Source organism: Hetaerina americana, unplaced genomic scaffold, assembly GCF_022747635.1.
Source record: "Hetaerina americana unplaced genomic scaffold, ioHetAmer1.1.p SCAF_1, whole genome shotgun sequence".
Classification (NCBI taxonomy): Eukaryota; Metazoa; Arthropoda; class Insecta; order Odonata; family Calopterygidae; genus Hetaerina; species Hetaerina americana.
Genome location: NW_027286069.1, coordinates 83,911,761 through 83,924,805, shown reverse-complemented (window position 1 = coordinate 83,924,805; position 13,045 = coordinate 83,911,761). Strand labels below are relative to the sequence as shown.

The 13,045-nt window shown below is 40.6% G+C and overlaps 1 protein-coding gene and 1 long non-coding RNA gene across 2 annotated transcripts in view; both read right to left on the bottom strand.

The window, feature by feature from the left end:
* The window catches only part of LOC139687406 (thrombospondin type-1 domain-containing protein 7B-like), a gene marked incomplete at its 5' end in the record, with an annotated part of 198,011 nt that extends 196,847 nt beyond the window's left edge, over positions 1-1,164 (bottom strand). The window contains one exon of the mRNA XM_071584567.1: positions 972-1,164. Coding sequence (XP_071440668.1) covers positions 972-1,164 — 193 coding nt within the window. The remainder of the gene's footprint in view (positions 1-971) is intronic.
* Positions 1,165-1,207: 43 nt separating this feature from the next.
* Positions 1,208-13,045, bottom strand: part of LOC139686346 (uncharacterized) — a 403,335-nt gene continuing 391,497 nt past the window's right edge. Inside the window, exon 6 of the long non-coding RNA XR_011700368.1 lies at positions 1,208-1,378. This is a non-coding gene — a long non-coding RNA (uncharacterized lncRNA). The remainder of the gene's footprint in view (positions 1,379-13,045) is intronic.

Sequence of the window (13,045 nt, the reverse complement as noted above, 5' to 3'; positions counted from 1 at the left end):
AACGTTATACTAAGTGTATAGCAGTTCAAGGAGCATACTTTGAAGATTATTAAGTCGATGTAAGTATATCGTCAATAAAATTCTTGTAAAAAAATCAGTCCTACCACTTTTGGGTGAGATCCTGTACATGCATTGCGTAATTATTGGAATTTGCCTTGTGATAGTTTGGAAATTTTTTAAGCCTTGGTTAGCTGGTTACCGAAATAAAATAGTGATCATTGTATCGCCCAACATATTCTTAAATTATAATGCTTTGATGATTGGCCGGCAACGTTTATCAAAATTATAATTAGGTTTTATAATAAATAGAAAAGCAAGTCGAACGTGAAGAATCGAAGTTGGAAGTTTGTATATAAAGTTGAAAATGGTCCAAATAAATATGGAATTATTTATCGCCGGTAAAGAAAGGATATTCAGGAAAACTTCTGAACTGATAAAGCAGAAAAGGATGATAAATTTTCCTTATCATTATTGTCCTATGCTTATACCTTCCGATGTAATTAAACATTTGGAGGTGAATTCATTTAAATTGACTAAAATATTTCATTAAAACCTTAAATCATCGGAATAATATCTTAAGATATTGCTTGCTTATTAATATCCAGATGAATAATTTCTTTATAATAAAAAAAACTGGAAATTCATTGATTTGAAATCCAAAAGTAAACAAAAGTGCTCATAGACCTCTCCCACATGAAAAATCTTTATGAAAAGAATCGCATTAAGAATCTGATTTCATTAAGAACTCGGAAATGGCTGGATTGTTGAAATTATTTGCTGCTGAACGACCGGGAAACTTATGGGGAATGACGCAGAATAAAAATAAAGGGAGAATATCGTTCGTAACTTTTTCCGCATCGATTTGTATCCTTCTGTTATCCGATTGAAGAGGACAAAGATACTGTCGCCGGCGGTCGTAGAGTTGGCGGAGACGACATAGATTCATGCTTGGAGGAACAACTTTTACTCACCTGTCTTCCACAAGAAGCGTTTCCCGCCGCGCGTCAAGGCCGCCCGGCTGCCGTGCGGTCCCTTGTAGCCCTCGGGCCCCACGATGCTGGCCGAGCGGCTTACCCTTTCCTCCTCCTCTTTGTCGGCGGGGGCACGTGCGTCGCACCCGGACACCAAGAGGAAAGCGGAGGCCACAAAGAGGGCGGCGCCCCACGAACACCACCGCGGCCGCCGCCGCCCCACCGCCGCTGCCCCGCCGCTCCGCCTCGTCCCGATTCCCGCGGTTATTTTGCCGCGGCTGCCGACACAAGGGTTCCCCATTTTATCGATCACCCTCCAACGGCCTCCTCTCCGTGTGTAGCGGTGTGTGCGTGAGTAGATGAGGAGAATCAGGGTTGATTACTGCGGGAGGGGAACGTTCCGGAAACTAATCATTGGGAGAGAGAGAGAGGAGAAGACGATGTTTCAGTTTAGAAAAACGATGAAGCCCATCAATTTTCATCATGGTGACCTTTAACAGATAATTGTTAGCAACGTAAGTCTATTGGTTATATCAACAGCTAGACAATTCAGCTATTATTTATGTTAATATTTCACATCATGCATACAAATTGGTGGTATCAGCAATTAATAAGTCATTTCATAATTATTTCACAATTTTGTAGTCACATGTAAAATTATGTTTTGAAGGGTCATCTATAGCTTCCATATTAATTTGAAGAGAGATTAAAGCACTGAGAGAGAGTATATAATAACTAACTAGAATCTATAAGTTTGAATAGTTTAGTCTTATTACTAACTGAATATTAGTTTGATAATTTCAAAATGAAGGAATATTAATAATTTCTCTGTCCACATTTTGTGACCTTGTTATAATATAACAATTCAGGTGGATAATATTATATATATATGTGTAAACCATAAACACAGTAATCCACCCGAAGGTCGGTTTGGTAGTTGATGGTTCACCCAGTACTAAGCCCGACGGCGTGTGAAATTCACACATACTCGAAAAATCACATAGCTTGGGTGGAGCTGCAGGTGTCCAGAGTACCTTGCCCGGGAATCTAACCCGGGACCCTCCGGTCTCAGCAGTCCAACACTCTACCCCCTGGACTGCCGCGACCCAATATGTATGTATATATATATATATATATATATATATATATATATATATATATATATACTCATATATACAGAAACAGATATAAGGAAAAGGGATAGGAACACATATAAAGGACGAACACAATAGAGGTGGGGAAGGCGGAATCGAACGGATCACAAGAGTAAAAATATTTCTTTGACCGGGACTCGAACCTCGGATCTTTCCACTTGCCGGGCGGATGCTCTTAACCACTTTAGCTATCGAGGAAACGTAATTTACCCTGAGATCCGTTCCTGTATGATGTTGTATGAATTCTAAACCACTAACTTTTCCTCTTGTGTGTGGTGTATTTCTCCTGTGGTGGGTGAAACAGCCCCCTGACGCCATCTCTTGGCTGAAGAATCGGGGCGCTTGGCGACATATTAGACCCACGGATCTCAGGGTAAATTACGTTTCCTCGATAGCTCAAGTGGTTAAGAGCATCCGCCCGGCAAGTGGAAAGATCCGAGGTTCGAGTCCCGGTCAAGGAAATATTTTTACTCTTGTGATCCGTTCGATTCCGCCTTCCCCACCTCTATTGTGTTCGTCCTTTATATGTGTTCCTATCCCTTTTCCTCATATCTGTTTCTGTATATATAGTATGTGTATTTATTCGCCGTTTGGCGGTATTTCGTGTTTGAATGTGTATATGTATATATATATATATATATATATATATATATATATATATATATATATATATATATATACATACGTACATAATTCTTTACAATTAAATCGTCATAACCATTGTTTATGAAGGCATTTCACAATTAAACGACTTAATAATTGTCCTTCGAAGGTTGAATAGTATTACTATAGCCTTTTAACAATTGCTTTTTAACTAGAAAATGTATTAATAGGCTCTTAAAACGAAAGCTACGCAAAAAAAACATAAGGGTAAACAAAACTAGAGATAAGTAAATAATAACGTGCAGGACTCGAATTAGTTGGACGGAGAACCCATGCAACAAGTTTGAACACAATTGAATTTTTACCTGCGACTATATTACTAGAATATAGAAATAGGGAAGCCCGAGACGAGCGTGGTCTATTTCAAAATATGAAACTCCGTCCTTTAGGGTCTCTTCCTTTTTCGACGAGACTATAGAATAAACAGTGAAGCGGTAAAAAAGTGTAAAACATCAATTTCGCAAAAAAAAACCCAAACTGTTGCGTTTGAATGAAGCTTGAGAGCAACATTTTCAAATCTCCACAGAAACGTTCTGAATTTAGTTTTAACGGTGCCCGCTCATCGATTAAATGGACACCCGAGGCAACAGAATGCACCGCCGAGGTGACCAAGCGTTCCACCACGAAACTTTTCGAAGGATTGCAGCTCGCCTCATCCCCCTTCCAGTCACTTCACGTGAACGCCCAGGGTGACGCCATCCCTCTCACGAAATATAAACGCACTGCCCTTCATCCGAGAGGAAGCCGCCTGACAGGTTTGGAGGTAACAGGAGAGGGAGAGAGAGTCGGACTAGTATAAAGAGCTGAGTCCAGTCGCCAACGGATGGTCCTTCACTGAAGTAACGCCGCAGCGTTTTGAGGTCACTCGCGAATGGGGAGAGAGTACGGATGGAATAGGTCGGGCACCATCCGAACCGGAGGGTGCGGGGAATGGGGAACACGGGGCTGGGTGGTGGGGAGAATAAGGGTCAAAAGGGGTAAGAGAGGGAGAGAGGAGAGAGGAAGGAGTTGGAAATGGGGCGATTTCGGGTGGATAGGCCGTGTAGGGGGAGGAATGGGACTTGGGGGAAGGAGCCTTAGGAGGGCAACGCAGTGCTGGATCGGAGGACAAAAGGGTGAGTCCCGGAAAGCCAGCGGCCCGTGTCCACTTTTGTTGCCACTCACGGTCGGCGGGGCATGAGAACGGCTATCTCCACGCCCCTTCTCCCACTCTCACACCATATCCCCACCACGACGTCCTCCCTACGCTCTTGGCCAACGCGCTGACGCTCCGGCCACCCTGCCCCAACCCCCTCGCCGCTTCTTCCATCCCCCCCTCGACCCCTCTCCCGCCTCGTGAGACCCCCTTACTTACGAAACCCCTTGCTGCTCAACCGTTCCCCCTTCTCCTCCTCCCCCGCCACGACCTCTTGCTACCCACGCTATCTCTCCACTAACTCGACTCTCAAAAAAGATTCCCCGCCCATCGTCGTCACCGCTCACCCCCAAGCACACAGATGGACAGCGGCAACCCCTCATTCGGGCCTCAGCCTCCATACACACGTCTGAGCGCTCGTCGCTTAGTCCGTGTACCTGACTACGCTCGACGAATTCGCAATCATTGTTTTCGGGGCCCACCTCTGCCTCCAAACAACGCTCCCCAAACGGGAACACCCACCGCCAAACCTCTCTACCTTCGCCAGACCTTCCCTATCTCCGACACTACACTACCTGCGCCCCTCTCCCGTACTTTTGTTGCGTTCTCTCTTCCAAACAGGGTATTTTCCGTGTTAAAACCCGAATAATTTAATGTTACTTAACTCAGGCAATCTCTTGATATAGCCATTAAGAACACTCACTCTGGGCGCAGTTTAACCTACCCATATGCATTCGGCATACATGGACAAATTCGTGCCACGGGGGGAAGGTTTGTTTCATTTCATGAGCTCAAATTTTATGCAGGTCAATTTACGGAGGCGAAGACAATGCCAGTGAGCCTATACTTCAATGGTGTTATGATGAGTTGATTTTCTGGCAATTTAGGATTAAAAACTCAAGTATCTGTAGGTGACTTCGAGTGGGATTACTTCGGCTCAATATTTTTAGTTTGAATAATTGCTGGTGACACCTTGCGAGAATATCACTCTCCAAGGACATTTCATCGATAGGCATGACATTAATAACATAGCAGTTTATAAATCCCAGAAATATGAGGACACGTGTATTCATTATCTATGCAAATTAATATGCATTGAAGGACCCTACATGTATCATTAATTTTACTGGAAACACTCAAATAATTTATTCACGTTCACAATATTGAACTGAATGGAGGATATACACGAAAAATAGACTTCCATCAAAAAATATCACACAAAGGGACGTCAAACTACATGATCACGATTTCTTCATTACTCAGACGTTCCACCAAAAAGGCTTAGTACTACACGCTTTCAAAAAGCTCTATTTTGATTGCGACCCGCTTCTCGTAGAAACGAGTTGAGCGGGTGTGGCGTACGAGGGATCAACCGCATGACGTGTACGTGAGGCCTTGTGTAGAGAAATCAATTCGCCCCTCTCACACTTTCCGCCACTCCATTCCACCTCCCTCCCCTCCCTAACTCACTCACTATCATTTTCCTCCCTACCCCGACCTCTATTTCTATCCTAACCATTTCACTTCTCTCCTCCTCTCTCTCCTTCCCGCCTTCCATTTCTGTTGCCTCATCTCTTCCTTGTTCCGCGCTCTCTGTTATTAGCTCATCGCCCGTCACACCCACTTCGGAACACGTCGATACCATTCATTCCCTCGCTCCCAACTCGACATACGCTTCTCTCTCCCCCTCTCACTCCATCAGCTTTATCCCTTCCACTTGCCCAATCGCTTTTGTGTCCCCACTCCTATTCCTTCCAGGTCACCTGTCTCTACATTGGTTTACCATTGGTTGGACAACCCTACCGAAGCAAACGCACCCGCGATCGCAATCTGTTTCGTATTCCGTTCACTCAGACGGGAGATTTACTAAAAAAAACACTGAACGACAAGAGGGACGAAGCTCCCCGAGTTTCAGGCCGTGGTCCGGGTGAATAATGAGTTATCTTTATATATTGCGGAATGTTGGTTGGCTTGGCTATTTAAATTAAACGTCAAAGCGCCATCCCATATGTGATGCTTTTGAATTCACTCCCTTCGCACTAATTGGAATAGGAAACTCTAAGCCTTGGAAGGTACTCGTCATTGGAAAACCAGGTACACCATTTGCCGATTTAAATAGATGGGTGAGTTTTCACGAATGAGGTTAACCAGGACCATCTATTTTTGAAAACTAAATCGAATGCTGACGCTGTTATCCTTGAATTCAGTTTTGCAGGCACAATAGAATAGACATATAACTTTAAGACAAAAAGGTTAGTGAAAAGATATTTTCATTATGCGATTGAGTAAAATGAAAAATAATGACAGCAGCAACAAACACACACTCAAACGGCTGGAATTCTAGTTATCCATTAGCCACAATATTTAGTCATAATTCTCTGTAGTGGCTTAATTTGACCAAATGATTAACTATTTTTAAACTGCCGCAGAAATTATTTTAAAATTTTTGAAGATGAATTTTGTAGAGGAAAAATAAATGTTCTACCAAAAAGTTACTCCATTTGGTGTTATCTTAAACAGAGAATAGAAAACTTAACTTTATACATTTAAAATAAATGATCGGGAATTTATCCTTTCCAAGTTTTATAGTAATTTTCCCTAAAACAAATTAGACTGTTGACATACACAAATACATACTACCAGTCTACACAGAGGCACTAAGAATAGGCCATCAACAAAAATAATACTACAGGGACAATTTTCAAGCCACCATTTTGCAACTTTTAATCCAAAAACTGAAGTGTAACTCTATGAAGTTATTCAAGTTAGTATTGACTCTACCTTAAGAGGTCATTTCGTCATATAAAAATAGTTTCATGATGAAGATATAATTATCGCATAAAAATTTGATCAAATTTCAAGAGATTTTAACTCAAGAGGACTCGTGTGAAATTTAGGTGCATAAAATCATTTCAAGAATCCAGGAAATTCCTAAAACAAGGTATCTGGGCATTGAAATAAAACACTAATTTGTTACTTCTTTCGTCAGAGAAGTCGGTCAGGTGATATAAATACTCGTCATCCTTTGATGATTGGGAATCGACAGTTGCACGAATCCCTATGCATACCCTTTAAATGTTAAAATACCTAAAAGAAGACTTTTTGTTAAGAAAAAGCTGGTTTTATGTATAACTAATAGAATTTTCTAGTCTTCGTGAAGTTGACCAACATAATTATTTGAATTGTTTATCGCTAAATAAACTCTTTACTTGCCTATATATCGGTCCGTCTCGCACAGATGAATGATAAAAATAGTATCTTAACTGATTAGGGTTGTCACGGGTTACAGCGTTATCTCTTTGTGCATTTTAAATTTTGATAGCTAGACCTTCTACTCTGTGAGAAGTAAAATAAAAGAGCATCCTATCCGATCAAAGGAAAAAAAATTGTTTTCATGTCATGGGTCCGAATTTTTTCATTCATATTAATGCTGTGGATTGCAACATTATAATTTCAATTGTGGCATCAGTACTCTTTGATTTTGTACAATATCTCACAGCCGTTAATACAATTTTGCTTGGATCATACAAACAAGAAACTAGGTTAATGCGATGTTATGTAAATGATAGACTCAGATTATAGTCTGATTTACCGGCTCAACAGTTTTTCAGACCTTTTTAAAGATAAAATTCCACTCTCTTTTTCTCAGTAAAGCAGTTCATATGCTAAATGTCAACATTAGAAGTGAATGGTTTACTAGCAATTGCTAACTTCATTGAAGAGGAGGCTCACGGAATCATACTATAAGGGTAATATACTTGTCAATTTTATGCTCCTCATTTTATTTGGTCATTTATAGAAAAAATGCTTTAAAAATTTTTAATTTGACCCCTAGGGAGAGGCGACGAAATAAAAAAAATTAGACCTTGCAAAAAGGCCAGATGCCAGAGGGGAGTTTCGTTTCCACTTCGTATGTAGTGAGTCGACAACGGACGAAATACAAAATGAGGAAAAGGGTGGCTCGGGGCTGAATTTGAATATTCCAGTCGGAGTTAATTTCAATTGGGATTCTAAAACTGTGTACCTACTCTTTGCTGATTCGTAAACAAGCAATCTAGATCATCCTGCGTGGATTTTATTTGCAACACGACTGTTCAATCGTAACATAGTTTCCTTAAACCAAATATTTTCGACATTCTGCAATTTGGCACACGTTAATCTATTTGTCCGCTCATTACAAACGGAATGCGTAATTAACAAGATCAATTTAACGCTGACAACTTAGAAACCAGTTTGTGAATCAGACGCATATCAAAATGATTGTAGTCCCATCCAAAACATATAAATATAAAAAATCGATTGTATTCAATCCACGAGAGAATATTGCCATTGAAAGATAATGAAAATTAAAACTTAAATTAATTTTTTTTAAACTATCGAATTTTAGCATAGGAAAATGACTAAAACCTTATCCAGTCATTCTTATTTCAACTATTCATAACTTTATTTATATTTCGTTGAATTTGATATAATAATTAATTATAAATATTGACCTTATCTGACGACAAATGAAACTAGAGATGCACTGAATGTCGCTGAATAAAATGAATGTTTATTATCAAGTAAACTACGGATAAATAAAATCTGTTTCGAGATACTTTTTTCAAGCATACATTAACGGAGAAAATAAAAAAAATTATTTATTATCCATCCAGATTATCCATCAAGGGATATATTAATTTTCTATAACAAAACCACTGTTTATTTCTCACTAATGTACCTCGCCATTATTACATTATAATTCTTAGTTTGATATCATTTGAATTTATCGTTAAATATATCGTTAAAATGTTAATAATACAGTAAGACGTATAATTTCAATAAATTTACTGATTATTTTCCATTTAAAAGTTGTAGCTTGTCACCTTTATCAGTAATTGCAATGATTATACGAGGTGTGGGCAAGATGTCAAGATGTTTTACTTCTGCATCCTTTAAAAAATTTTAGATAGCTTATTTATCGCGAGTAATCAAATTGAACAAGAAGAAATTGCATAAAAATGTATACATTTTTGCACTTGTGCCAGCGTACCCTTTTCAACTACACGTTTTCCACGCTTCTTGCGCCAACTTTATTCTTGATGACTAATATTCCTCGCAGCAGGCATTAGATTTTACACTATTTCTTTCAAGTGCTTTAACCTAGCTTCTGAAGGACCTCTGGCATTCGAGTTGACTTTAACACCTTCACCACTAGATGGCTTTGCAACGAGACGCTATTGGGACTTAGGAGAGAGTATGTACACGGCTTAAAGTGCCCTCTCTACCTCTCTCTTTAGATAAATGACTTTGGTTTCTGGCGACCCTGTCGCTTGCTCTTACTACACTGCCTACCCCGGCTTCAAGGGTCATGGCAAGGACAAATACGATGGCGGTTCAATAAGTACCTGTGTTAGAAATGAAGAAACCATTATTTCAAAAACATTTTTTTTATTTTTCAACATAGTCCCCTTTTAGAAAGATACACTTTTCCCGACGTTCCGACCATTATTTTAATCCCTACAAAGAATAGGATTTGTCGAACTCTCCAAAATACGCCTTTGTCTCGGCAATAACTTCCTCGTTTGAGCTACATTTTTTCCCCGCGAGCCATTTCTTCATGTCAGGAAATAAGATAAAGTCGCAGGGAGCCCGATCGGGTGAATACGGGGGGTGTGGCAGCAATTCATAACGTAGTTCATGCAGTTTGGCGGTGACAACTCCTCATCAGCTTGTTGTCCACCGTGAGCAATCGCGGCACCCATCGGGCCGACAATTTTTTCATCGCCAACTTATCATGTAAAATATTAATTGTCGTTCCGGTTGACACACCCACGGCCTGTGCTACTTCGCGCACTTTCGTTCGTCGATCAGCGGGAATCATGGCGTGGACTTTTTGAATGATTTCCTCGGTAACCACGTGTGCCGGGCGCCCTGGTCGCTCCTCATCAAAAACAGATGTTCGCCCACGTTTAAATTTGTTGAACCAATATCTAACTGTGATCATAGATGGCGAAGTGCCCCCATAAACAGCATCCAACTTTGCTTTTATCTCCTCGCATTTCTTCCCATCCAAAAACAAAAAGCGAATTACCGAACGATACTGCTCTTTTTCCATCTTAGCGAAAATCACGAAAGACGTCTTACTCGAATGGCTGCCAAATCCAAACTAACCATTTAATCAGCCTGAAATTTGTTTCACCGTTGTTTGATACATGTCAGCACACGATGACAACATAAAATTCCCTCAGGAACGCCCTTTGTCGTCAAACGTGGGTACTTATTGAACCGCCCTCGAATAGGGAACTTCTCGTTTAAGAGCAGAGAGCAGGCTGGGAGTGAGAGTACTGGGCACTAAACGCTTACACGGAGCTAAAAAAGATCTTAAGCTTACCACTCTGAATGGACTGTTAGTTTATTCGCTCTTATAAATTTGCGTGCGCGCCTAATTATTTCAATAAATAAAGTCATTATAAGAAATTAATTTCCTTCCTTTATATTACAACTTAAATGAGGCTCTTTGAACTTACACTGGAAACGGCCGGCCTCTGAAAAATGTGCAGGGCCCAACTAACAAGAGCTTGAATTCTAAAGTGTATTTTTTCTACAAGAAGTCAAGGATATTCCACAGAATAATAATTAGTTAAGAGCTTTCTTACATATTCCTATCGCCGTGATTAACTTTGGATGGTAAATATAGTTTAATGAACATTTATACTTAAAAATTGAAATAAAGTTGCTTTGTACATTTTATGGGCTGCGAAATACTTTTTATTTAATACGCAGCAGAAACATCATCCGCTAATGACAAAAATCTTTTCTAGTGACGGTCTTAATATAAATTTCATATCATATTTAAAATAACAAAGCTGTGATTTAAATATAGGCTCTACTATAACTTTGACAGGCAAATTACAGGTTTCCTGTACATCAAATCAAAAGTATAAATTATTACCTTAACACATGTTTTCCGTCAATTCCATGATATGATATACTTTTAATAAAATATTATGACTGCAGATATGTTGAATAAGTTGCATTAAAGATGCCGATATATTGTACATAAAGATAAAATATCTTTTAAAATATCGTTTCCGAATATTATCACAAACACAGGGGTAGTCTTCTCAAATTCTTACAACATACGCCTAAAAATGGCCGATGTAGTACTTTATACTGACTACGTTCTTGAAATTCAGAACATTTTGTTCACTCTCCGACTATTATACTTGTTAAAAATGTCATGTTGATATTTATTATATGAACATGGCTGTAAAACCTGTTTTTTTGTCTATCAAAACAAAATAAGAGTTCTCACACGCCCCTAAGTTAAATTTTGACGGAAAGTGATGAAACTTCACATGAATTCCTTATCAGATAAGGCTTGACGAATGATGTCAATTGTAAGCGTTCAAAATTCCTATGCTTGCAAACCATCATGCCTGAATATCCATAACTTCACTTGCTTAACTCGATGTTCAAATAATTGATTAAATGAGAATATACTCTCCCCTTAACCTGAATAAAGGTGCAGACGGCAGGAGCAACCCGAGTCGGAGGACGGAAAAATTTCGAATGTAGCTGAATCCTTTTCTTTTTCATTTATAAAACAAGAAACAAAAAATTCGGACAGCCGGCTTTCGAACGACACCGCTGAATGGCGATGGAAAAACAAACAGCGGGCCACAAAAAGCTGCGGACAAAAAAAATAAACGTCGCGAAATAAACTTTACGGAGACACATTATAAAATGTCCTTTTGTGGCGACGATTCCTGGGAGAGACAAAAGAGTCGGGAGTGCTGGCGACTGGAGAGCCTAGACGCGAGGAAGGGGGAAGGAGTGAGATGGCAGGAAGAGGAAGGGTAGGGAAAACACGATAATGAGAGAACACACAAGAATCGAGCACGGCAGCGGGATAGAAGGAAAGAGAGAATGGCATAACATATTTAACGATATGACGTTGGGAATATCAATCTGCATTCAAGCGTGCGGAGGTCCTGGCTTCATATTTTTTTAAATTTTTTATTCAAACTACGTATTCTGCGCGCGCGCGCACGGGATAGTAGGCATCGTCTCGCATACCCCCTCTGACATCCAACCAGCCAACCAACTCACACCCAACCATTCTCTTTTCCTATATTTTTTCTGCCTTCATCTTCCCTTCCTCCCGGTACCAATACCCACACCCCTCCGCAAAACGCGCTCACACGGCCAAGCACACAGGAGCGGACACATTCGAAAAAGCAGGCAAACACCCACACACACACACACACACACACACATATACAGACACGAGAGGGCGCGTACACCGGAGGGACTAACGCGGAGATTATGGAAGGGACGAGTAAAACAGCGAACGTTTTTGGAGGACCGGGAACGGAGGAGAAGGGTTAGGGGGAGTGGGGGAGCGAAAAGGGAGAAAGGGAAGGGTGCGAGGTCAAAAAGAGGATGACCTCTCGCAAAAGCCTCCACTTTCATCTGCCCGCACTCTAAAGGCGAAAGGGTACGGTGGAAGAGAGTCATTACTCACGGTGCCACTTATTATTATTTATTGTATAATAATGTTCTATTTCCTCCCGTGGGTGCGGCATTTCTCGCTAGATTTGTTGGAGGGCGTCGCGCGGGGGAGAAAGAAGGCGTTCGTCGACGCCCGAGTGCGGTTGTATCTCGTGCCTCCGAGGGAACTCTGCGGCGGAGATGGAAGACTGGACTGGACGTAAGGGATACAGAGCAGTGACGCGGGGGCGGGCGAAATGGAGGTGAGGGCGGAACAATACAAAAAATTAAGGTCGTGGAAGAGAGAACATTTTCAGGGTACATGTGGAAAGGGAGATGCCGTTTCAATTTCTTCGCTATTCTTTTGAATTACTGTCTCAAATGTCCATAATTGAGCCGATTCATACTTTCGGGTTTGAGCCGTGATGATTTGGCGACACCGATCCTCGAGCTTCCCGGAAACTTATCGTCTTACTGTCCCATCGACTATTAATTACGTCAAAATTGTTTCACCCAAATAGCATTGTTTCACTAAAAGAGAGAAGCTCTGACAAGGAAAACTCACTGATGCTCAACTTTGGAGCTCTCCATAAATGTCAAAAAAACATCAAACAATCATTTGAAAAACGTGCAAATTCAGTAGCAAT